We start from the raw sequence: 26633 nt of genomic DNA on the forward strand, positions 1-26633 counted from the left end.
TTTTCAGCTACATTTATTTATTTGTAGAACCAAAACTGACAGTGATCCATACAGCCAATGTTCAGGTTAGGTGGCTGGTGTATGGCTAGCTTTATTCTTCTCATTTTAAATGTAACTTTATTGTTTACTAGTTAAAAGCCCATCAAAATGACAGCTTCTGCAATGTAGTGTTACTTTGAGCTGTGAACGTTTTTAGCTCAGACTCTCCACCCTACCCCAGTCCATATCACTCCTACCTCCAAACTCTGTCTTCACAGCTCTCTCCCTCCATATTACAGCAAGTTTAAAGTTATTTTAATTTTTTTTGTAAAAGACAGTTTATCATTTACATAATAATGTAATAATATGGCCTTATTATTTGGGACGAAGTATAAGGATCTTCAGTGACTGTATGGTACTAAGTCGGTCAGTGACAAAGGCAGCACTAGGGCAAAGAAATAGACCAGCCAGTCACAAAATATTTTAAAGACTTTCCCCATTCTCTCTCTAGTTTTAAATGTAAAATTATAGACCATATCCCCTCTCCTCCAAGGAGTGGTGATAGGCATAAGATGCTGAGAATCCGAATGGATTTTTAAGTTAAACACCTTGGCTCTACAAGGGTTAAATGAAAAATTGACATGGGATGCGTTTATCTCTATACTAACATCCTGGGTCATAGGTTCTGTTCAATCAGGATTATTTTGATTTATATTGTTTCTTTATTTGTGACTAAAGTGTTTTATGTTTCTCCGTCATTCCTCATTTTTATATGTAAATTTTACACACCTATCTCCCCCCCCCCCCTTCCCGGAAGCGCCACACTCGGATGCTGAGCGCACAGCACACACACTGTTTGGCTGGTATTTAAGGTAAGTACGCTGGCAAGTTCTGTTTATTTCACTCACACATGCACTATGTTATATAATAAAGTCTATCCTGAAGAAAAGGCTTATAGCCTTGAAACGTCAATTTAATGACTATATTCTGACAATACCTGTATTATAAACACTAAAGATTATGGTGAGTATGCAATCCTGTGCCGCTATTTCCGGCCGGGGAAATAGCGGCAGGGGCCCTATTCAATGCTGTCTTTACCAATGACGGCCTATGACCCAGGATTTTAGTATAGAGATAAACGCATTCCATGTCAATTTTTCATTTAACCCTTGTAGAGCCAAGGTGTTTAACTTAAAAATCCATTCGGATTCTCAGCATCTTATGCCTATCACCACTCCTTGGAGGAGTGGATTGAGCCTGTGTCCACTCTAGAGGACTCCTATCTCCCACAGGTATAGCCAGCCAGTATACCTGTGGGAGATAGGAGTCCTCTAGAGTGGACACAGGATCAATATAATTGTCTACATCGATGAAAAAGTTTCCATCTTTTTATTGGTGAAACTAACTAATTCCAAAGGACAGATAAGCCATTTGGAAAATTATTTTATGATTCTTCTTTTTTTATTTAAACACCATCCAAGGGTCTCCTACCAAGGAATAAATCACATTTTGTAGGATTACGAACACGGACCACACAGGACCTCTCTTATGATAATAGGAAATCCTATATCAACTGGAAGATTATGGGCGGGATGTACTAACGGGAAAATGCGGTAAAACACCCGTTTTACCGCATTTTCCTATGTACTATCACCGGTTCGCCCCGTTTTCGCAGGCCAGGGTATCGCCACCCAGAGGGTGGCGATACCCTATAGAAGCCTATGGGCTTCTTTCGCCGCCCGACGTGCGCCGTCCGCGCGCCCACCCCCTCCCGACCTCCTGTGATCATCTCCTCCCCCTGGTGTCACAGCCGGCAGGACATCCGGCTTCAGGGGGGAGGAGGAGACACAGGAGGACGCTGGCAGCCGCCGGGAGGTGACGGAGACCCCCGCAGCCAACATCTTAGGTATCGCGGGGGTCTCCGTTACCGCAGCCCGATGCTGGCCGCATATGTTAGTACATATGCGGTAGCATCGCGGCGGCTGCCGTGCGAAGGGCGGAGATGTATGTTGATACATCCCGCCCTATACCTGTTATTCCCCTGATGAAGTATTTTTAAAGACGAAACGCGTTTCTCCGTTTTACGACTGTCTATTGAAGGATCAAATAAAGCAATCGTTTGGATGAAATTTTCGTCATTATTTTAAAATTATTTTAAAATTTGGTTTCATAAGAACTGTACACTGATAGATTGGCCCCTATTGGGAAATAAATATATATATATATATATATATATATATATATATATATATATATATATATATATATATATATATATATATCGGTGGGTGACGACCGGCACTTGGTACAATAATTAGCAACAGGGAGGTGCCTTCCACAAAATAGATATAGTGGTGGTGTTTCAAATAAATGAAGACTGGAGGCGGCACTCTCAGAAAACCACAAACTTGTATTCAAAGCATTAAAAACATAATGCAAAACATGCAAAAAATCACAGCAAAGGTGGTGTCAGCATTGGCATGTCGACAGTTTCGAGGCTTACGCCCCTTCCTCAGGACTGCTGACTGTGCAACATAACAAAACGTAGCAACAAAACTAAAGTGCAGAGAACCTGTCTTCATTTATTTGAAACACCACCTATATATATATATATATATATATATATATATATATATATATATATATATATATATATATATATATATAATTTTTTTTTATTTGCATTATCTCATTAATGTACTGTGGAGATAATCTGTTACAGATACTGTTACTCTCTATATATGATACCACAAAAATCACTTTTGAAAAGTAGTTTTAATACCAGGGTGTCAGATTCCAGTTTAACCAGTGTTAGTACCTTAGATTTACATTTTGGATCTCCATCTGGGTCTGCTAGGGTCCCACCATAGTATTTGGGCAATTCCTCTGGAGAGATGTATTTCTGAAGAACTTCTTTCCAGTTATCTGGAGAATAAAAAAATATCAGCTTCTCATCCAAGTAGTGCACACACTTTAACAAATGTAGAAGCATAATTTGCATTGTTGGCTGTGGAGAAGCTTTGAAGTATTTATCACCATAAGAACTAAAAAAGAACAAAAAGAACTAATGTTCTTTATTTGAATGATCGTTTAGGTATGTTTCATAAGCAAAGAGGTTTCACAGCATTTGCTCCCAGACTCCTTACCTCCCACCACAATGATCTTCCTCCTTGTATCCTCACTCAAGAAATGTTTAACAAGGTTGTATGCCACTGGGAACAGTTTAGGAGCTGTAGTGGAAGAACAGGAGAGTCACACGGACATCAATAACTAATACAGATTATACTGTAATATAAAACAAAATGAAGGGGTACCGGCAAATGTCATTGGACACACTTCTGTTTGGTTTGCCTAAAAAGTGCAAATTGGTACTGTGGGCCTGATTCATGTGTGTGCACAACCACAAGGAAATGGCTGTGCAATTCCATCTAATTAAAATGATAATGCTGCAGGAGGCATCTGTAGGAGATATACATTTCTTGCTCAAATTTGTAAGGAAATGAGTGTTGCGTCTGATGAAGCAACCTAGGATTATCATTGTGAACATCATGACCATATCATAAGCTTCTGGCCATAGGCCCCTGACACCGGGGTCTAGGACCCTTCATGCCATCAAAACAGGGGTAATAAACCCTGTTTGGAAGAATGGTGCCAGGTCCCACCTTGCTTCACCACCTATTTTTATGTTTATGCCTATAACAAAACAAAAAATCACATGCCTAAAACTGGTAAGGTGGAACAAGGGTTGGAAGGACAAGCAAACCCAGTGTGACTATCACAAACATCTGGTATTTTACCCTTTAAAAATTAAATATAAATATTCTTAACTGTGGCAGACTAGATGCAAATATCTAATATAGTTAAGTAATGCAAATAGATGCCTGTAATTTCATATAGAATTCACATGATTATTATATACAGCTGGAGGGTTCTAGATGCAATCAACTCACCAGTAGTGGATGCCGATTGTCATTACCAATGCAAATTTTGCATGTTCAAGTACCCACAAGAGATCCACCTCTGGCTAGATAGATACATACTCATCCCGGTCACTAGGCCTAACTTACACATTTACATGAACATACCTTTACTGCATTTGGCCTATGAATACTGTAAAGGCCCCCATACACTATGCAATTTTTGGCCGATTTCACCCGATGTCAGCACTTTGGGCCGATAAATCGCGTGAAATCGGCCCAAAATCGCATGTGATCTGATCTGATGCGCGGTCCCGTGCGCATCGGATCTGATCAGGTGGTTGGACCTGCCGAACATAAGATATATCAGCATCTGACCCATCATGGGCACATAGTGGGTGCTTTTGCACCCATGATGTATCAGATCCGATATATCTATATGTTTGGACCCTCCTCCCACACCCCGCAGTATGCGTACATCACCGGAATCCGCCACAGAGTCCTGTCAGGCTGTCACTAAAATGACTGATCACCCCGGCCTATACCCTGCTACACCCGTCGGAACCCAGCCTTACCGGCGCCGCTCCCTCCTCTGTGCACCTGTCACTCAGCTGCGCCCTGCTGCCGCGTCCTCCGCTCCAGACGTTCCCGCACGCACTGACAGCGGCTATATACATTGACACTGCTGCCGCCTCCCCAGGTCACCCCCTCAGATCGCTCCGGCCGCAACATATAGACCCCTAGGTCCACACAGGACCCCTTTAGTGCATAGACTGCCTCTACCCTACTTTACTGTACTTAGTGAATTCTGGATTGTATTGTTAAGAGGGAGGGAGGGAGACAGAGACACACACACTCTGAGAGCTGATGGCCATGAATGCTCAGTGCCTGCCTTACACTGTTTATATACACATATATTCAAGGGGATTTGAGCCTCTATATTATGCTATTCCAAATATTATTTGGAATAAATATATATTTATATACATGATAGACTAGCATAGACTACAGTAACCATGTGCATGGTCCTTGTGAGATTTTGCATTGGGCATAAGGAATAATTAATGAGCCCTATCACTAGGACAGGTGAGTAACAGACACAGGGGCAGTGAGTACAAATGTGCTGAGCTATTTCTGTATATCCTGTGCCCTTTTGGGGACAACTAGAAATAATTGTATTAAACATATTATTAAATAAAATAAAAAAATAGAAACCTGCTCCATGTCTCCTGGCACAGGGGACGTGGACTCGCAGGGACAGCTTAGGATCAGGGACTCCCGCTGATGGCTCAGGGCAGCTAGGCCGTGTGGCTTTGTAAATCACATGACACTGTGCATCAGATAAATCACATGTGATTTATCTGACGCAAATTGGATGTAAAAAATGGCACATCAAGCGTCAAATTGTATGTAGGCCTCCTGCGAAGCTGCCAGGTAAGTACAAGGGAAATCAGATGCAATTTACAGGTCAGATAAATCTTACTAGTGTATGGGGGCCTTAAGTGTAAGGGAGGGTACAAATCAGAATTAGAGTGAATCGGGCTGATGGTCGGGATGATTTCCCTTCATTCTGGACTATCCCTGATTGATCAATATGCACAGCACTGCATGCAATATCATCCAGTTGGCTGTGCAGCACAGCCAACCAGAAGATATTTGATGTGACCCGCATGAGCACCCAATTGAGCATACACATTAGGTCAGTGCTGGCCAAACCTGTCCTCAAGATCTACCAACAGTTCATCTTTATCAGGCAACCTGTGAATCAATAGTAGGATTGAATGCAGCATGTTTGAATCTATGGGGGGTATTCAATGTCTGTCGAGCTCGTTATTTTTGGTGAGCTTTGTTGTTTTCTTGACAAGAGGTTGTTTTTTTATGAAGTCACCTATTTATTGTCTAGTTTTCTCGACTTGTCGAGCAGAGCTCGTCTGAATTGGTTTTCGGTTTCCTCGACTGTCGAGTCGAACATTTCTCGAAGTGTCGAGTTATTTGGGGTAAAGCTGTCAAGGTACTTCCTGCAGCCTATTCAATGTCAAACAGTACACCTGACCTCAACTGTTTGAAATCACTCCTCCCTCAAACTTAACTCGACAATTCTTTCTGTCGTGACAAGGGAATTTCTCTTGTTGCATGTCCAAAAATTGTGTTAAGTGTATATGCAGGATTCCCTAATGTTTGTAGTGCTTATATTGACATCTCTCTCTGGGCCTTATTCTGATCTGAGATCAGAACAAATTTGTTCTTAAAATGGGCAAAACCATGTGCACTGCAGGTGGGGCAGGTGTAACTTGTGCAGAGAGAATTAAATTTGGGTGGGTTGTGCTGAAACTGAAATCTAAATTGCAGTGTAAAAATAATGCAGCCAGTATTTACCCTGCACAGAAACAAAATAACTCACACAACCCTAACTCTCTCTATACATGTTACATCTGCCCCACCTGTAGTGCAAATGGTTTTACCCATTTTAAGAACAAATTTGTACTGAGCTCAGATCAGAATAAGGCCCTCTGTGATATTTTGCTAAATATTCCTCTTTTGTTTCATTTTCCATTGGCTGCATTTTTATATGCTATGCTTTATTCCATTGTCAGCATCAGTTTTCAGCTTGTATTATTATGCATTTCTTTAAATTATTCCATTTGCCATATAAGAATTATTCACTTTTTTCTGCTCACCTTTCATGTTTACTGTGCTGGATTTTGCCCATTGAAAGTCTTCTGTATCTATTTGTGTCTACTTCTGGTTTGACCAAACACCTATGTTTAGGTCCCTTGTATCTATGCTGGGGCAGAATTACCCAGGATGTTTGTTGTTGCCATTTTTTTGTTTTCTTCTCCCACAATGCACTCTGTTTACCTCAGAGCTCTCCACTGTACTGAGACTTCAGGGAGATACCAGTCTGCTGATTTGGAAATGGTTTTTATAGGAGAATTTGCATTTTTAACAAGATATCTACTTTGATATCATTGACTACAAAAATGGAGCCTATCTCTGACACAATTGCCACTTTCCTCTTTGAACTTGTGGTCAGACGTCGTCAGCAACAATAGGGAAGAACTTGACTTGTCGAGCTAAATTTTCAGATCAAGCAAAATGAGAAAAACAAGTGCTCGACAATTTGGACTGTTACTGGTGGGATTGAATACTCCCCTATGACAGTTAGTAATGCCTACAGCTGTGCAGCAGCTAGGTGATGTGGAAAACGTGGACCGTTGGTAGATCTCAAGGACTGGTTTGGCCACCCCTGCATTAGATGATATTCATTATTTGTTGTGCCAATATTGGCCTGATGTGTACCCACCCTAAAATGCTACTAAATCTGCAAATCTTAATAAGTATTCTCCTGGGATTACAGTAGTTTCCTGCTTTTGCTTCAATTTAGATCTGCGGGGACCTTAAAGGCAAATGTTTCTCTTTCATTAGTGCCTCCCGCATAGCAGTAGCAAGAGCTACTGTACAATGGCTACAGCATTTGTTATGCTCAAATATAGCCTTGAAGGCAATATTCTGGTTACGACTATCAAATAAAGAACCTCTGGTTTATCAGAAATGTATCAGTAAATGTGGAATTAAATAGATTTATATAGAAGAAAATTATTTAAAGATACTATACCCTTAAATTACCAACTCTCTTCTTAGGTATAGCAAAAAACTATATGCTAACTGGATGCAGGAGGTCATTAGCCCACCTCTAACTACCAATCAGTGCTTACTATAGCAAGTGCTATGCTTTAATTTTATATATTGGGCATTACTACTCTAATGATACTCATCGGAGTGCTAATTAAATTAGCCAACTGAGGGGCAGATGTATCATAGCAGCGCTTATCGCGCCGCTATGATACTTCCTGCTTCGCCTCAATAGCGAGGCGAAGCAGGAAGGGACATCGACAAGATGTATTAACATCTTGTCTGCCGAAGCGGGGGAGCGTTAACTCCCCCCTTCGGCGATGTCCCGTTCTGAAGATAGCGCATCAGTTAATACTGATGCGCTATCTCCTGTCCCCCGGCCGGCAGCACTGGGCATGCGCGGGATCTCGCTGTTCACGCGAGATCCCCAGCGCAGCCCAGACCTAACAGCAGGGACAGCGCTGTCCCTGCTGTTTAGATAGGGCTTCGCCAGCCTAATGCTGGCGAAGCCAAAGCAGGCTTCGTGCGGAACGGTCAGCGATGCTGACCGTTCATACATTCGGCCTGCTATCATTTTGATAGCAGCGCCGATATGGACAGGGGCGCATAGCGCCCCTGTCCTTTACCGCATCTCACCTCTATCATACATGGGGGAGAAGCGGTATCAGTGCACATAACGTGCGCTGATACCCCTTCTCCCCCATATCGACGGATCATACATCTGCCCCTGTGTCTTTAATTACATCTGAGCAGTTGTGTCCGATGATAAACAGTCAACTACCAAATTTTTTTTATTATATGCAAAGGAAACAGCGCTAAGTATAACCAAAAAAATACATTTGTTTGGAAATATAATCAATTTTGTAAAACATAGAGACAATAGAATTGGTGCCAAAGAGTGCAATATAAAGTTTTTCTTTCATTAAGATTACATTGAACTCACCTTTAATCACAAAGAGTCTCTTTAAAGCCTCAGGATAATTGTCTTCAAACATTTGTAATACCTGGACAACAAGAATTGTCATTCCAGTTTGTAATTAGTGTTCCACCTTTTAAAAATTAAATCATACAGTTTTATAAAATGCATCCCTTTACTAACCACTAATATGGTCCTCACACAGCACAGCCTTGCCCTACTGCTCCAGGGAATCCCAGTATGTACAGCCCACAACATTCTTACCTGACCACTACAACTCCAGAGTGTACTACCACAGCAACCAGAGTTATATTGTTATCTCCTTAAAAACAAAATCGTTCAATCTGCTTTACCACCTACATACAATAATTTACTAAGGAACCCCTCCACCTACCCAGAGTTCTGTGGCAGCCATTTTCACTGTGTGGGCCCTATCATTTCTATAAAACAGATTTGGCACAATTCATAAACCAATTTCGAAATACGGTAGAGGGGGAAGGGGAGGCTGGTTGAGCAGAAATATGGGGCATTCTATTCACTGCAGCTAATGCTGGCCACACATCAGACCAACTTTCATCCAATCATCCAACTAGTTGGTTGGATGGAATAAACATCTGGTACTGGATGGGAGGAAATGACAAAGAGAAAATTTGCTCACAAACCCAGGGAATTGGACAAAAACAATCAGTGAAATTATTTAAATCAAACAGATACAACTACATTACTTTGTCTGAGCGACAGGTTTTTGTCTATTTCCAAATTTTCGCAGCAAATTACTGAATTGCAAATTACATTTGCTCCCATCCAGTACCAGATTTTTATTCCATCCAACTAACTAGTTGGATGGTTGGATGAAAGTTGGTCTGATGTGTGGCCAGCATTACATTCGGTTCTTCCATGCACATCTCTAAGCTTGTTTTCTTGCAGGGGCTATAAGAGGAGTGCAGAAGCCCACAGAAGAGTGGCTGTACAGAGCAGGTGCTCCCATTAGGAGGATGGGTCACCTAGACATCTTATGCAACAGGACTTGGTGAGGTTCCAGCATTGGCAAGTGCATACACACTTGCGATGCTGGCCGCAACAGCATGTTTGGGGCGAGAGTGGGCGCGGGGGCCATGATGCATTCCACAGCATGGCTTGGTATTCTCTGTGGACCTGCATGTGAGAACAAACAGGAGCATATCGCTCGCTCATCAATCATTTTAACTGTTGGCCAGTGTGTGCCAAGCTTTATGTGACCATGAGGACTGTGGTTGGGAACCTTTGCATTTATTAAATCACCGAGAGAAATAAAGTGGAGATAAATAAAGCACCAACCAATTAGATTCCGTCATTTTTCCAAACTAAGCCTGTAAAATTACAGTTAGAAGCTGATTGGCTAGTGCAATGGGGCTAAAATACCTAATGACCCCAAACAACTCATGTTTTTCAGGTCACTCTGCAGGTGCACAGGTGTATTCACTACTCACTGATACATTTTAAAAGATCCACAGGTGGAGCTAATTATTTCACTTTTAGTTCTGTGAGGAGATCTGGAAAACATGAACTGAATGAGGTCCTAAGGACCGTGAGAACCTGTGGGTTAGTGCTTTATTTCTCTCTACACATTATCTCTCCTTATGCTCTGATAAGTAACCTAAATCAGCTCACAAAGACCTACATTTGTCTATCTAACAAGTCATATGTTCTCAACCAATCACTAACCTTTGCATAAGTCTATAGTCTAAATACATTGTGACTAGCCCATTATAATGCATCGATATGACCTGGTGAGCTCAGAGTAGCCTGCAAGGAGTAGCAGTGGGAACTTGTGTGCAAGCTTACCTCCCCATATAAATCCACTGCTGGTTTCCACAGATGCTTCAGTCCCAAACCCTCTACATCATAGATCATCACGACCTCTTCAACTTTTCTGCCCAGCTGAAGAAAAGACATGACGTATACATGAATATGAAACACTATACCTATGCAAATATATATATATATATATATATATATATATATATATGTCCAGGAGGACCGGCACTCGCCGCTCAAATGCAACTGTCCTGGTGCCTTTCCAAGAGAGAATGATACAAGTCCAATAGGGGGATGGCACTCAGAAATAATTCAACGAGAGTCAGATGATGGACTCTCGTTGAATTATTTCTGAGTGCCATCCCCCTATTGGACATATATATATATATATATATATATATATATATATATATATATATATATATAGGTAACAGTATGAATCATACAGCGGCACTCCACAGACGATTTAAAAGAGGTGCTTTATAGTGTCCCAACGTTTCGGGGGATGGATACCCCTTTATCAAGGTGTACAAAGTGCAGCTGCTAGAAGTTCTGGGAGTGCCAGGCTGAATGTGCATATATATATATATAAAAGGATGAATTAAACAGACGTCTGTGATTGTCATTTCTGATATATTTACTTTATTAGGAAATATGAGGACTTAAGATATGACATATTTGCGGATATTTAATAATCTCCCTCGCTACTCCTGCCGACAGAAGATGCTGGTATATAAACCTTTTTTTAAGGTCATGGGGCTGATACCTTTTGACTCTGAGAGCGGCACTCTTGTTGCATTCTCTCACAATCCCTGGCTTTAGTCTTCATGAGGTCCTGTTTGGAAGCAGAGAACAGCAGCCCTTTAGGGTCCAGGGGCCCGATGACATCATACCAGATAGGACTGCCTTCCTGGTCAAAGCCACACAATCCCCCAGACAAATACTTCTGGACTACCTGATGGTACAGTGGAAGAGAAAGTGAACTGAGGTATAATCTATAGAACATCACAGGGTGCAAAGGTACAAAAAGATAACACCAATCTGTCTATGTTTATTTACAGGTTTTAAAATAATTGTTTTACTGTAAAATAATTTGTGTTACAGAAATATAACTTGATTTTGTATGGTGCTTTAATGCCACCTGGAGAACTTTGAGGTGTGGCAGCATGACACAGGTTCTCCTCCTAAAACATGCATGTAAAGGTGCATACACACTAGACCAGGGGTCCTCAAACTATTTTGCTCTGGGACCCCATCAGACAATAAAAATAATTACGGGACCCCAAAAAGTTACTGCAGAAGATCACATAACGTGTAGTCATCAGAGAGCACCTGAATGGCAGCATTGTGGATGCATAACATGATGGGAAGAGTCTAAAATAAACAATTCAACAGATTTTTGAATAGTTGCAACCCCATACTGAGAAGGTTGGGACCCACTTGGGGGTCAGGACCCACAGTTTGAGAACCGCTGCACTAGACAAGTCACTCCATGAGGGATAGCGTCAATTTCCCTTAGACCACCAGGCAAACAATATAGTGCATACACACTAAACAATATCATTTACAATATCGTCCAGTGGCATCATCAGGTCCTCACCCCATACATACAGAAGTTGACAAGTTAATGACCCGCGAGAGCATGCACAGTTCATAGCATACACACTGGATACTTTTAACAATATCGCTCAATAGGGCCAAAATTAACAATATTGCACAGAGAACAGGGGCCTTTTGCAGGGTTTGGACTGAATTTACTTTTTTGTCTGTTTCCAGCATCATGGCTGAGGTAATATGTGAAAGATTATTTACGCTCTTCCCTGGTGTAGATGCCTGCATCTGAGGGTTTAATATGAAATCCTGACGGCCAGAATCCCAACGGATCCCAGTTAGTACCGTAAGGTGCCCATACACTGTACAATAGCCCCGTGACTTCTGAACTAGATTGCATCGATTTGCATGCGATTTGCAATCGGAACCTAGTTCAAAAAGCAGGGGCTGCAAAGACTTGTGTGCTGTGTGATGGGATGCCTGCGGGAGCGCGCATCGCGCAGTACCATTGTGCCGTGTATAGGCACCTTTACTCCTACCCCTATAATAACCACCCCTCCCGCAGCCTATACCTGACCCCCCCTCCCGCAGCCTTACCTTAACTTTTTCCTCCCACATATGTGTGTGTCCAAATACATGTATCCTACGTGCTACAAAAGGTGTGTTATACATAATGTGTGAGCTCCATTTCTTGTTTGCAAAAACTGATTGAATAGGACGCTCAAGCAAAAAGAAGCTGACTATGGCATGGGTTGACTAGAAAGGCTGTTTAATGTGAAAGAAGGCTAGATGTACATGGACATGTATGTACATACATGTATACAGTATATATGTGTGTGTGTGTGTGTGTGTGTGTGTGTGTGTGTGTGTGTGTGTGTGTGTGTGTGTGTGTAAATTATATATATATATATATATATATATATATATATATATATATATACACACACACACACACACACACATGTATTTCCTTCTGTCATGTCTATGTTATTAGAATTATGAGGCTGTATCTTGCGTGTTTTATACATTAGGACTTCTAATATCATCTGATTTATTTCTTAATATTTACAAGCTTCCTTAATAAACAATTATGATATTAGAACTCACCAATAAGGGATATTGTATAATATCCTCTTTATAACACATAATAACAATATTTAGAGTCCAGACAAGCAAATAGCCACAGAAATTGAATACAGAAAGAGCCTCTAACTGTCCTGATTTAGAAGACATAGTCCCAATCTGTGGTCCCAGTCCACCTTCCCAGACCTGGCTAGCTATGTCCTAATCAGGTCAGAAAATGTGTACAGTAAGTGTGTCCCATTCCCAGCTGCTATGCAGTGCAGTGACGAGCAGGCTCCCATGTGCACCTGCTATGGTTACTGGAACAGGATGGGGAGGACACCAGCATACTGTATGCCTCTGTGATGTGTGACCATGCCCTCTTCTTGTGTGTGGCGGCACAAACATGCCTGACATAAAGAGTAGAATAGGACCTGATACACATTTCCCTTATTAGTATGTATATTACCAGATGTATTCCTTGGCACACATAAACAGGGGGATCACATAGCACTAATCTGACACCTTTCGTTATCCACAGCAGGTTTTTCTAACGGATCAGATAAAAAGGGATTTTCAAACTCTGGGCTGCAGCCAGATAAACTGCTCAGCTCAGAATATCTACAGAAAACTCTACATCCATACTGTAGTTCTATTTTCATAGACATTGACAAAGAACTTCATGCGACGTGCAAAATAATGAAAGTTTTTCTGGACTAAATATACTGTATAGTAATAGGTTGAATTCTAGAACTACTACATTTCAGTGACCAATATAATAAAGCAAAGCAACTACAGATGAGTCCTCATACATTGTTGCTGCAGTCCTGTTAAACAGCCCTTCCTGTAACGCCTTTAATGAGCGTGTTTACTAATCCCGGGCATCTCTTTACAATTGTTCCTCTAAAATGCTTCTTATGTGCACCGCTATTCGAATGAGACGCTCAAGCAGACTCAGATTAAAATGATATATGGCATGCCTACATTCTGTGTGAAACCACGGCGGTATTTGCATAAGAAGTGCTACATTACAGTGTTTTTAGCAGAGCTGTTTGGGAACTGCTGGCTCACTCACAACGGACATCTAGCAGTGTATGACGTATAGAGGCTAGATGTATCAGTACATATCTACAGTCATATATTACTGTACACTGGATAAGCCAAACATAATTGAGCCAGATCAAACTTCAAAAACTGATAAAGTGGAGTGTGATAAACATCCAACCAATCAGCTCCTACCTGCCATGTTACAGGCTGGGTTTGAAAAATGGAAGGTAAGCGCAGATTGGCTGATGATATATCACTTTATCACTTTTTTAAAGGTTCATACATCTGGCCCTAAAGTCATGGCAAACTGTCACATTATAAATAAGAAATTCTGCCTTCACCTCCACACATAATGGTAATTTCTATGCTTATTGATTCAGCACTGACAGAGTGTGGGTCATAAACTGCCCCCTGCTTGTCCCTCTCCTCCAGCACGATAATGTATTGTTGGCTTGTGAAGCCTGTTTCCATGCAGCTATCCTGCGGCCTGCCTGTAGTACTGCCAGTGTACTGTGTAATATTTAATGGCACATTACAATGAAAGCTACCACTATAATATGCTACTGTATTATATGTAATAAATCTGTATACTAGAGAGGCATTATGAGATGATCATAAAGAGAAGTTGAGTGGCAGCAATTTCGAATAGAAATTGAAATATTCCATCTAAATCATGAAGACTGCAAGAAAAATCATTTCATTTTCAGGTCTGTGTTCACAGCGCACGCAGGATCAGACCCAACAGAGAGCCTGAATTCCTGACATGAAGTACAGAAAGTAGGGTACTCTTTACCTAGAACGGCGCCCACGATTGAAATCGCGGGCATCGCGGGTAAAATCGCGGTAATCGCGGGCATCGCGGGTAAATCGCGGGTACATCAAAATCGGGTACCCGCGATTACCGCGATTTTACCATAGAGAACAATGTTAAAAAGCCTGATTGACCGCGATTTTAGCGTTAAATGCCTCAATGCCCGCGATTTTCCCATAGGAATCAATGTTAAATGGGCTACAGAGCCCAAATAGCCCCAATTAACCCTTAAATGTCCCCCCAATTTTTGTACGCCACCCCACGATCCACGCCAACCCGAAGCGTGGCGAGCGCAGCGAGCCCGCGAGGGGCGGCGGTACGCGTCCTACGACCTTTTCATGCCCTACTATCCACGTCGGCGTGGAGTTGAGAATAGAATAGTGTGGCGAGCGCAGCGAGCCACCGAGCCCGAAGCGTGGCGAGCGCAGCGAGCCCCGCGAGGGGACGCGGATACCTTCACAGTTATACGCGTCCCCTCGCGGGCTTCACAGGTGTCCGCGTGGCCACGGACACCTGTGAAGCCCGCGAGGGGACGCGCTTACCTGTGAAGGTATCCGCGTCCCCTCGCGGGGCTCGCTGCGCTCGCCACGCTTCGGGCTCGGTGGCTCGCTGCGCTCGCCACACTATTCTATTCTCAACTCCACGCCGACGTGGATAGTAGGGCATGAAAAGGTCGTAGGACGCGTACCGCCGCCCCTCGCGGGCTCGCTGCGCTCGCCACGCTTCGGGTTGGCGTTGATCGTGGGGTGGCGTTAAAAATTTGGGGGGACATTTAAGGGTTAATGGGCTCTGTAGCCCATTTAACATTGATTCCTATGGCCAAATCGGGTGGATTGAGGCATTTAACACTAAAATCGGGTCCATCGCGGCTTTTAACATTGCTTCCTATGGGAAATCGGGAGCATCGCGTCGCGGGCATCGCGGGTACGTTTATGGCCGGCCGCGACGCGACCGACGCGATTTTTCAGGTTTAACATGGTTTTCAATGGGAAAATCGCGGGCATCGCGTCGGTCGCGTCGCGGGCAGGCATAAATGTACCCGCGATGCCCGCGACGGGCGCCGTTCTAGGTAAAGAGTACCGAAAGTAGCACTCCACTTATGATAGCCCAGCCACAGCTGTTACCCCTAGCATTTAGTTGCAGCCACAGCATGAGAGCAAGGAGCTGATCCGCGTTACGCTCACCTCTGGGGGCTGCCATTTCTCCAGTACATTGTCAGAATCCATGTGCTTCCGAAACTCCATATGCTGGGGAACAGGAAAACAGTCAATAAAAGAGCTGGTAAAGCCAGTATATGCTACTTATATAGATATATACCTTGAAGGTTCTGTTTACTGACCTAAAATACATACCTAACATAACTGAAGGGTTCATACTAAATATATCCACCCTCAACAGCATGTTAGGGGTGGGGTGCCTCTTGAACTAAGGTGGCAGACAGGTGTATGGGTCAAAGGGTCAACAGTAATTAGGTCGACCACTATTGGTAGACAGGCAAACGGTCGACACATGAAAAAAGTTGACATGCATTAGCTCGACGTGGTCAAAAGGTTGACACAAGCAATAGGTTGGCATGGACAATGGCCGATCCTGCGCATGCTCACTGTGTACCGTGCACATATGCGGACAATGATTGCCAGGACCGCAAATTGTAATAGGTCTAAAATGGGCCTAAGTGAGGTCATTTGGTATTAGAAGAAGTGTGGCACAAGCAAACTTGAGGACCATAAAAAAAAAACATCATGTATGGCCATGTTGGACACACTAAGGGCCTGATTCAAGTTGACTCGATCCCCGGCATATTTGCACCGGGGGCCGATGGCTTGTGTGGACATATAGGTGAATGTACACATGTGCTGGGCTGCAGTGCCAATGCCTTTGACGACTATCACAGTCACGAGGCGTTCACACACAGCGGTGCGGACAGGGGGCTGGCGCATAGGAACCACAAGCATTTCATTGTCATGCACACAAAAATGCTGGGTGTCCCCATGTGAACGCAGGCGTGCCGAAGCCTGCACGGAGTGGGCGGCTGACGTCACAGGACGTCAGCCCCTGTTCAGCCATCTCTGACTTTAATCTGCGAGCCTGCAAAAAATCATTCGAAGGTTGGTGACCATCAGAAGATTTTTGCCACCTACAGCCACATGCGAATGGATGGGCTGGCGAACACATCCATTGCATGCTGCTGTGGGCATGTGGTCGGCGCCGGGGGCCGGTCTTTTAATTGCCCTGCGGGCAGCGTTTAAGTGCTTGGTATGCAGTGATTTTCGTGAATCAGGCCCTTAATGTGGATTACAGTTTGTTGGGCAATATGGGTCTTTACATAGTGATAAATGAAATGTGCTTCTACACATCTCTAATATTCTGAAGACAGCAATGTAACATTTGTGTGAACGGCAGAATTTTATCATGGGGTTAAAGGTCAGACAAGTTATTACTTTTCCAGCAGGTATAAAGTCCTCACCTTTCGGAGCATACTTTCTGATTTTTGCAGGTTAAAGCACCGGGCTGGAAGATGGGACAAAGAGAAAGAGAGATTACACAGAGATTATTGGGATATTACATTACAGACACATAATCCATAATCCTTAACCCTGTTACTACCATTAGGTCCTTCAACACAGAGTAAGATAGAAAAAAACATGGTTGTATCCTCTGGCAGCCCAACATGTAACCAGAAAATAAACAGTACAGCAACCATTACTGGGGAAAAAATAATGCTAGTACAATTAGGTCAAAATAAGTATAACATCCTCTGTAACAATATCAATATCTATCTCCTGTTCTTTCCTTTTCTTATTTGCTGGTTCAGTACCACCAACCTGACAGTGCCCTAAAAATATGCATGTGTAATATGCAACAGTACCCAGGGTATCAGCTACGATGAGGAGCCTGCACTACCAGATTTTACTAGACGGTAGTACAGCTTTACGGTTTTACACTGGATGTGCATTTTTTTTTTTTTTTTTTAAGTTCAATCAATTTTTATTGAAGTTTTGTTGTTTACACAAATTTATGCAAACATTTAGATGTGCATTTTTCATATCTTGTCTGCTCATGGTTCTAGCTGATTGAGAACCCACGGTGTTGTGCTGCAACTATGTATGGCATACAGATGTGTCCACATACATCTATCCTCCATACGATACAAGTCACGTCATATATAATGCATGAGCGCCATGTGATTTTGCAGCGCTAAACCTTTTTTTTCAACTTATTCCATTAAAAAGCATCTTATTTTTCAACAGACATCAGTTTCTGCTGATAAAAATCATGTGGCTCTATATTCAATGTGTGAATAAGAAATGCTATGTTATATGGTTTTCATGGTAGGGCTGTTGCGAAAGGAGGCTAGATGTACGGGACACATATGTATGGGACAGATAACATGAGTACCATCAATTATTTTTGAAAAGTTGATTGTTATGATTGACACAATGACATATCATCTGCGACAAATCATGGTTCTCACCATATGCTGACAACATACATTTGTAAACCAAGTTGTCCCTATTTACCCTATCTGTTAATGCTGGTCATTATATATATTACTATATGATTATATGAGTGAACATCACGAGCCACTAAAAAATATCAATTGGTTGAACATGCCGAATCATCTGTCATGTCCATTTGATGCATTGTTTTGTAAGCTGAAAGTCGGCCATATTGGACTCGACTCACGGACAGTTCCTCTGTTCCTTCGCATGGCAAGGAACTGGGCAAAGATATCTGCAACCCCTGGGCTGCCAGATAAAATACCTGTTAGTCTGACAGACATTTTATCAGACTGTGTAAGCCCAGCATAACCATGTATTTAGCAGTGTAAATCGACGGGTATTTGTGTGCAATATCTGAGTAAACTGCAAAAACAATCGATCAATCAAACATACCAAAAAACACAGATTACCTTGTTTCCCTATTCATGAAATAGCTTATATCATCAGAGAACAATTTACAATATTCCAGTCTAAAACAACAAAGCAACTATTATCTTGTGGCAAAAAAAGCTTTTACGGCTAGTAATAAAGTAACATAAATGAGAGATACTAAGGTTACTTTGAAAATCCTACTTATTGGCAGAATCTTTCCTTCATAATTAATAATTATTTAGCGTCTTCAATAGACCTATTTTTATTGGCAGGAATGTCATATTATTGACTAATTCTTTGTAATGTAACCAATCTGATATGTACGCGTTTTATCACAGCCTGTTACATAAGTACACCCGCAGTGGAAGGTCCAATAATGACTGATAGTGGAGTGCCAGACTGCTTATCATCTGATAGAACATTTCTGCATCAAAAATGAAAAATAAGAGCATTAATCAATGTTGAAATCTATTACATATCTACACTTCTAGCCTGGATATAAAGGGTTTAGGTGATTTTTAGCACTCCATTGGCACTAATGGAGTTCAAGGACCAGGTGTATTATCATGTGATTGCACACACTATTGTCCTAGTAACTAACAATATATTCACCTCGGAGCCAGCGCAGTAGAAAGTAATCATCCTGAAGAAAAGGGGGGAGCTTGGGAATCACGTCCTTAACATTCTCACGGAACTGGGGATAAGGAAAAGAGAAAGTAACAAATACTGTCTGGTCAACATCAAGTGTTGCCGTAGAAAGATGAACAGTACACCTGATACTCAGTACAGAGATATTACACATTTATTTATTAGCAGTTATTTATATAGCACACACATATTCCGCAGCACTTTACAGAAACTATTTGGTCATTCACATTCACCTCAGTCCCTACCCCAATGGAGCTTACAATCTATATTCCTTGACACATGTACACGCGCAAAAATACAAGGGTTAATTTTGGGAGCCAATTAACCTACCACTATATTTTTGGGTACTTGTTTAGTTTCACGGCGGCAGCACCAGACGCTCTAGCTTGAATATTGGCAGCTTGCCAGACTGCCTTAAGCTACGCTTGTAGCGTAGCGACTGTTTGAATTCTGGCAGCTTGCCAGCTGCCTAGCCGCCTTACATTATCAGGCTACTTGTTTAGTTTCAGGGCAGCATCGCGTGCCGCCTTACACTGACTTCTCTGTGGCAGGCCAGCGCTGCTACCCCTAACTCTCCTGTCAAGTGAGCGCCTCTCACACAGCGCTTGTGCCCGCATGATATGCCCTCTCCTGTGGAGAGGGGATCATGAGGGCACAGGTGGAGAGGCGCTCCATCTTTGTGTTACGTAGGCGTGTCTCAGATGCTCCAGAAGCAATGCAATAATACGCTCCATGTGTGTGATTGGTGCTTGAGCGTCTGAGGCGCTCAAACCTATGTAATGATACCCTCCTGCCTCTGACCTCTGAGTTGCTATTGCTCAGATGTATGATATGACAGGTTTGAATGTGTTCCTGAAACACCCCCACCATCCACGCCATCCCGAAGCGTGGCGAGCGGCAGCGGTACGCGTCCTACTGACCTTTTCATACCCCCACCATCCACGTCGGCTTGGAGTTGATTATATATAGTGTGGCAAGCGAAGCGAGCCACTGAGCCCGAAGCGTGGCGAGCGGACGTGGATAACTTCACATGTATTCCGCGTTTGTGTGGTATGCCTTGGTGAACTGTAAATAATATTTAATTCCATATAGAAACTTCCTTTATTGTGGCACAGAGGGATGGGTTTGTTAGGGGAGGGGTTCAGCGGATGATAAGAAGATTGTTTACCTAAATATATATGTATACTTTAGACATAACTTTTTACACAATTCATTATATCATTGCTGCATTATTTCTTTTACAAAGCAGGGTTTATTTTATTATCCTAAGAAAGGCAGTAATACGTTTTTGTGTTTTTTGGTGGAAGGGGGGGTTTGATAATAATGAAATTATGCAAAGAACACCCCATACTAGCTGGCACATCATCTAACAGCTGCAGATGGAACACCTGAGTGTTGTGTTGCTCTTTAAGCAACATGCTTATTCCAGCCATATTAACTGATAAGACAGGTGGTGAAAGCAATCTACTCGCAGTTTGATTTTCTAAGGGCACGTTAGCAGAGCAACAAAGAGCAATTTCACACATTCATTTAAACACGGTGAAAGCACCAGTTGCCTGATGTCCCTGCTTTTCCTGCCAAGTGGTCTAGAGCAGTGGTTTTTTTTACATGTGGTATGTGGTTCAGACAAATTCAAGGGGTATTATGCATGGGGTACATAATTCAAGGGGTATGTAATAAAGAGAATGATTAAATATAGTACTCACAGAACTGTTGTATACAGATAGAAGTGCTTATTAATATGTGTTGACATAAGATTATACTGCTGTAAGTAATACTTCTTTCAGATCGCACCTAATTACCGGGTTCATGCTGGTTTGTTGCCTGCTCAACCCAGTGATAGGTGCAATCTGAAAGGATTTACTGGGTCCAACAACCTGTCATTTCAAACCAGTAAAAATAAGGGTTTTTACCGGTTTGTTGCCGTGTTGCTATACAGTGTGAATGGGTTAACCGGGTTGAGCGACCCAGTTTCTGTTCACACTGATGGAAGAGGCAGTGCTTGGAGCAGCGCCAGCTCCAAGCACTGACTCATCTCCCACCCCCGATGATGCTCCGCTGCTTCTCCCCCCCGCATGACGTCAGCGAACCGGCAATATTGCTGGGTCGCTAAAGGGATCTGAACAGAGCAAAATGCAGGGTCACACCAGGACTGAACCACTTCATAGTCCCGGTGCGACCCTGCATTTTGCGATGTGAAAGCAGTATAATTGGATGCAGGGGTCCTTTAGGAATCAAAGGCCATGATCTTGCATACATATAGAAGGTTACAGGTGTTTTCTGAAGACCTCCCTTCTAAAGTAATTCAGCTCCAAATCTACATAATACATTCAAAGTTGATAATGTAAGGTACCACACACTCCCCAAGTCCCCTGCTTTACCAAAATGGCATTTTACAAGAGTTCTGTGTTACTTTGTATTTCTGCTAAGTTATTATTTTAAATAAATCTTTCCACATGGAAACAAAAGTAACAATGAGGAGAGAAACCTTGGAACAGAATTAAGCAATATAATACATTCACTACAAATGATGAATATGAATGATGAGAGAGAGAGGCCTGCAGTGTGCATGTCCACATCAGATAGCTCTAGAATACAACCCAGTTACATCGGGAAGCGGTCATCTATTAGAATGAACTTACAGTAGGAGCAAGTTTCATCTTTGCTCCTTTGGCCATGGCTAGCCATGGTTAGCCATGGCTATTCTATTGTTCTCAGCTGCAATACGTATTGTATTGCAGTTGAGAACAATAGATTAGCCATGGCTAGCCATGGCTAGCCCCGCCCAAAGGAGCAAAGATGAAACTTGCTCCTACTGTAGGTCTACAGTCATTAGGTCGACCCCACTAGGTCGACTGGCAGGAAGGTCGACCTGACTTAAGGTCGACATGGGCCAAGATCGACATGACTTAAGGTCGAATTTGCATAAAGGTCGACATGAGGAAGGTCGACTGGTCATAAGGTCGACATGGGTTTTTCACTGTTTTTTGAGCCGACATGTGCCGACAGGCGGTATTTCATGCCCTACCATCCACTAGGGCGTGGTGGGAGAATAAAATAGTGTGCCGAGCGCAGCGAGGCACCGTGCCCGAAGCATTGCGAGCAAAGCGAGCGATGCGAGGGTCCGATTCTTATTGCCAACTGTGTCCGTGTCGACATTCGGATAAAAAAAACAGTGAAAAACCCATGTCGACCTTATGACCAGTCGACCTTCCTCATGTCGACCTTTATGCAAATTCGACCTTAAGTCATGTCGATCTTGGCCCATGTCGACCTTAAGTCAGGTCGACCTTCCTGCCAGTCGACCTAGTGGGGTCGACCTAATGACTGTAGACCTAAGTTCATTCTGACAGATGTCCCGATTCCGTTACATCTGGCCTACTAACCACTGTGATATCTAGTTGGAAAGTCGACAGTCAACAGGTCGACACCATATGGTCAACATAAATTAACTGTTTTAGTACTTCAGTTACTGTTATGTTTAATACACTGTATTGTTCTAATGCTTTATGTATGGAGCAGCAAACCGAACATGCAGCGCCTTATAAATAAAATTTAAATGCAATAATAATATAGCCAAAAGGTCGACACAAGCAAAAATTACACTTGGTTAAACATTACTCTTTAGAAATCAAGTGTTTACATGCTCTTTGTCTTTATGTACTATTGTTATGCTGTTCATTTACCTCCATGTCCTATATATTGGTGGGAAGGTAAGCCCACATTTGCAGTATCATGTACAATTTCATATCAATTTGTGCTGTACTGTACACTGTCCATATCTGTATGTGCTATTCTGTGTACCCATATGTCTACACTGTACCCCTCTCCCTACCTATAGGTGTTCCAGTGATCCCCTATGTCCATGGTTGCCTACCTGACCCTCTCCTTCAGGGAGAAAATGCTCTGCTCCTGGACTTCCCTGGTAATGTATGATTGACATCACCTGTGGTGCAGAGGCGTAACTATAGCACCGCAGCCCCCGCGGCCGCGGGGAGGGGGGGGGGCGCTGTGCATGTGTGGGCGCCGGGGGGCTGTGGTGCTATAGTTAGCCCCCTCCCGTCCGCCCGTCTGCCGCCCGCCAATCCGCCGCCCGCAGCCTTACCTGACTTCACTGGTCCCGTCCCGGCTCCCTTGCTGGCTTCATTCTTCTGCTAGTGAGACGGACCACAATAAAATGTCCGCCCCATATAGCAGACAGTTCTCTGAAACTGTCTGCTGTATGGGGGCGGACATTTTGTGTTGGTCCATCTTACTAGCAGAAGAATGAAGCCAGTAAGGGAGCCGGGACGGGACCAGCAAGACAGGTAAGGCTGCGGGCGGGGTGTGTGGCGGGGGGCGCCCCCCATTAACGGCAGGGGGGCGCCCAATTCATAGTTACGCCACTGCTGTGGCGAGCTAGGTAATTGATGAAAGGTGTTTCCCCACAGGTGATGGCAATCATACATTACCAGGGGAGTCCAGGAACAGAGCATTTTCTCCCTGAAGGAGAGTGTCAGGTGGGCAACCATACCCATACATCCCAACATGACCCTCTCCAGGAGGGACAAAATGCTCTGCTCTTGGACTTCCCTCCTAATGTATAATTGCCATCACCTGTGGTGAAACACCTTTCTTATTAGAAAATCAGTTCAACACAGGTGATGGCAATTATTCATTAAGAGGGAAGTCCAGGAGCAGAGCATTGTGTCCCTCCTGGCATGGGTCATGTTGGGATTTATGCATGCCTATGTTTGTATGTCAAATATATGTATATGTTTTACAGTACACACCTATGTCTGTGTGTGCTGTACTGTGCCCCTTTATATATCAATACAGGTTGAGTATCCCTTATCCAAATATCAGTTATCAAAATTATTCCGAAAACCATACATTTGGGTAAAAAAAAAAAGTGAAAAACCCCATGTCGACCTTGCCCATGTTGACCTAATGCTTGTGTTGACCTAATGTCCTGTCCACCTAGACACATGTCTACCTTGACCAATGTAGACCTAGACCCATGTCGACCTTCCTGTCTGTCGACCTAGTGGTGTCGACCCAATGCTTGTCGACCTAGTTGGTGTAGACCTAACAACCCACACCCATATGTAACTGGCACTGACTATGTGCAAGAACATGATTGCTTGCCATTCAAATTCAGTGCCTGATATAGGACACAGACTATGTTTCATGTTTTGAAACATTGTTTTATGCACAAATAAAATATATTGGTACTTGTGTATTATCTGGGCGCCTGATTTTTTCATTGCGTGCCACTACTTAAGGCATGCGATGCGATGCTTCATTGTAAAGACCTAATTTTTAATTGTATAGTCACCCATGGGTGATTTCATACCCCCACTATACAACTACGCATGGAGTTGATTTTATATAGTGTGGCGAGCGCAGCGAGCCACCGAGCCCGAAGCGTGGCGAGCGCAGCGGATTACTTTACATGTATTCTGCATCCGCTCGCCACGCTTCGGGCTCGGTGGCTCGCTGCGCTCGCCACACTATATAAAATCATCTCCATGCGTAGCTGGATAGTGGGTGACTATACAATTAAAAATCGGGTCTTTACAATGAAAAATCGCATTGCATGAATTGTATGCCACTATATTGCATGCGATGCGATGCAATGAAAAAATCGGGCGCCCAGATATTATTATTATTATTATTATAATTTTATTTATAAGGCGCCACAAGTGTTTCGCAGCGCCGTACAAAGGAACAATACAGGGAAACAAAACTTGGCATAACATTGAATAAATAACAAAAATACAGTACAAATAAAGAGCGCCACAGATCAATACACATTACAGCTTGGATATAAGTAGTGAGGACTCAATCAACATACAACTAGAGGCTTGAGGCCAATGATGGAGAGGAGTATGCAGATGAAGATGGTCACTGAGTGTTGGAGTAAAGGAGAGCTGTGAGTGAAATGTGAAGAGAAGTGGGCTTTGACAACAGGAGGGAAGAGGGCCCTACTCGGAGGAGCTTACAATCTAGTAGAAAGGGGAGACAGACAGATTACAAGAGGTGCAAGCGAGGGGGTGGTGGTTAGATAGCAGGATGTAAACAGGAAACAGGCAAGGGGTCGGAGAACCAGCTGGTTTATGCAGTGGAAGGGTACGCTTTGATGAATAGGTGAGTTTTCAGTGCCCGTTTGAAGCTTTGCAAGGTCGGGGAGAGTCTAATGGAGCGAGGGAGTGCGTTCCACTGAAGGGGTGCAGCACGGGCAAAGTCCTGTACTCTAGCATGGGAAGCAGTGATCAGGGTGGAGGAGAGACGACAGTCGTCAGCTGACCGTAGAGGGCGGGAGGGTGTATGAATGGAGATGAGGTTAGAGATATATGGAGCAATGGAATTAGAGATGGCCCTGTATGTGAGTGTGAGGTGTTTGAAGAGGATTCTGTAGGGGAATGGAAGCCAGTGCAGATTTTGTTGAAGGGGAGTAGCAGAATTAGAGCGGCGGGAGAGGAAGATAAGCCTGGCTGCAGCATTGAGGACAGATTGGAGAGGAGCTAGTTGGGATTGAGCAAGGCCAGTGAGAAGAGCATTACAGTAGTCAAGCCGTGAGATGACCAATGAGTGGATGATCAGCTTAGTTGCACTCTGTGAGAGAAAGGGCCTGATGCGAGCAATGTTGCGTAACTGGAACCGGCAAGAATGGGCCAGCGTTTGGATGTGGGGTGCAAAGGAGAGGGAGGAGTCAAGAGTGACATGATATTACATAAGTACCAATATATTTGTGTGTATTTCATGTGTTTATGTGTTTGTAAAACACACATGCAAGATACCTTAAGATACATCACTGAAATAAAAAAAATATCCTGAAATACGGAATAATCCGTTATCCAAAATTCTCCTGGTCCCGAGCATTTTGATCTGGTTGTCCTTTACTGTTTGTGAGGTACAATATATATGTACGCATGCATGTGCTGTTAGTGCACCTCTAAATATCAATATTTTCTGTGCATATCTGCATGTGCTAAGTTGTGCTGTGACCCAATGGGCGGTATTCAATGAGGCTGATTCGCCAGGTTTTTATGGCGATTTTGTGCTGTAAGGCGAATTTCTGACTAAAACGGTGAATCACCCTATTCAATGACCAGATGGCGAATACATTTAAAGGTTTTTTTCGCCATGATTCACCGAGTAGCAATCGCTATCTTTTTATGGTGAAGTGGAAGGTGAACTTTTAAAATAAAGTGTTTTGTTTTTTACAATTGGTGTAAAAAAATCTGGAATTTTATTCTGAGGAGGGGCATGCTATTTTTATTCATTTGCTGTAAGCACATGAATATATATTTAATTTAAAAAAATATATATATTTTTTTTTTACACAGACCAGCCAGCAGGGGGCTGGAGCCGAGCCGCTCATTAGATATTCATATATTCACTTCACCCGATCA

The 26633-nt window shown here is 43.0% G+C and overlaps 1 protein-coding gene across 1 annotated transcript in view; it reads right to left on the reverse strand.

Annotated features, from left to right (window-relative positions):
- The window catches only part of SEC14L2 (SEC14 like lipid binding 2), a 43010-nt gene that overhangs the window by 12633 nt on the left and 3744 nt on the right, over positions 1-26633 (reverse strand). The window contains exons 2-9 of the mRNA XM_083145312.1: positions 19201-19282; positions 17181-17224; positions 15898-15960; positions 11009-11197; positions 10270-10365; positions 8473-8533; positions 3126-3209; positions 2798-2904 (exon numbers count right to left, since the gene is read on the reverse strand). Coding sequence (XP_083001438.1) covers positions 2798-2904; positions 3126-3209; positions 8473-8533; positions 10270-10365; positions 11009-11197; positions 15898-15960; positions 17181-17224; positions 19201-19282 — 726 coding nt within the window. The remainder of the gene's footprint in view (positions 1-2797; positions 2905-3125; positions 3210-8472; positions 8534-10269; positions 10366-11008; positions 11198-15897; positions 15961-17180; positions 17225-19200; positions 19283-26633) is intronic.

The sequence above is a fragment of the Crinia signifera genome, chromosome 1 (assembly GCF_055691185.1).
Source record: "Crinia signifera chromosome 1, ASM5569118v1, whole genome shotgun sequence".
Taxonomy (NCBI): Eukaryota; Metazoa; Chordata; class Amphibia; order Anura; family Myobatrachidae; genus Crinia; species Crinia signifera.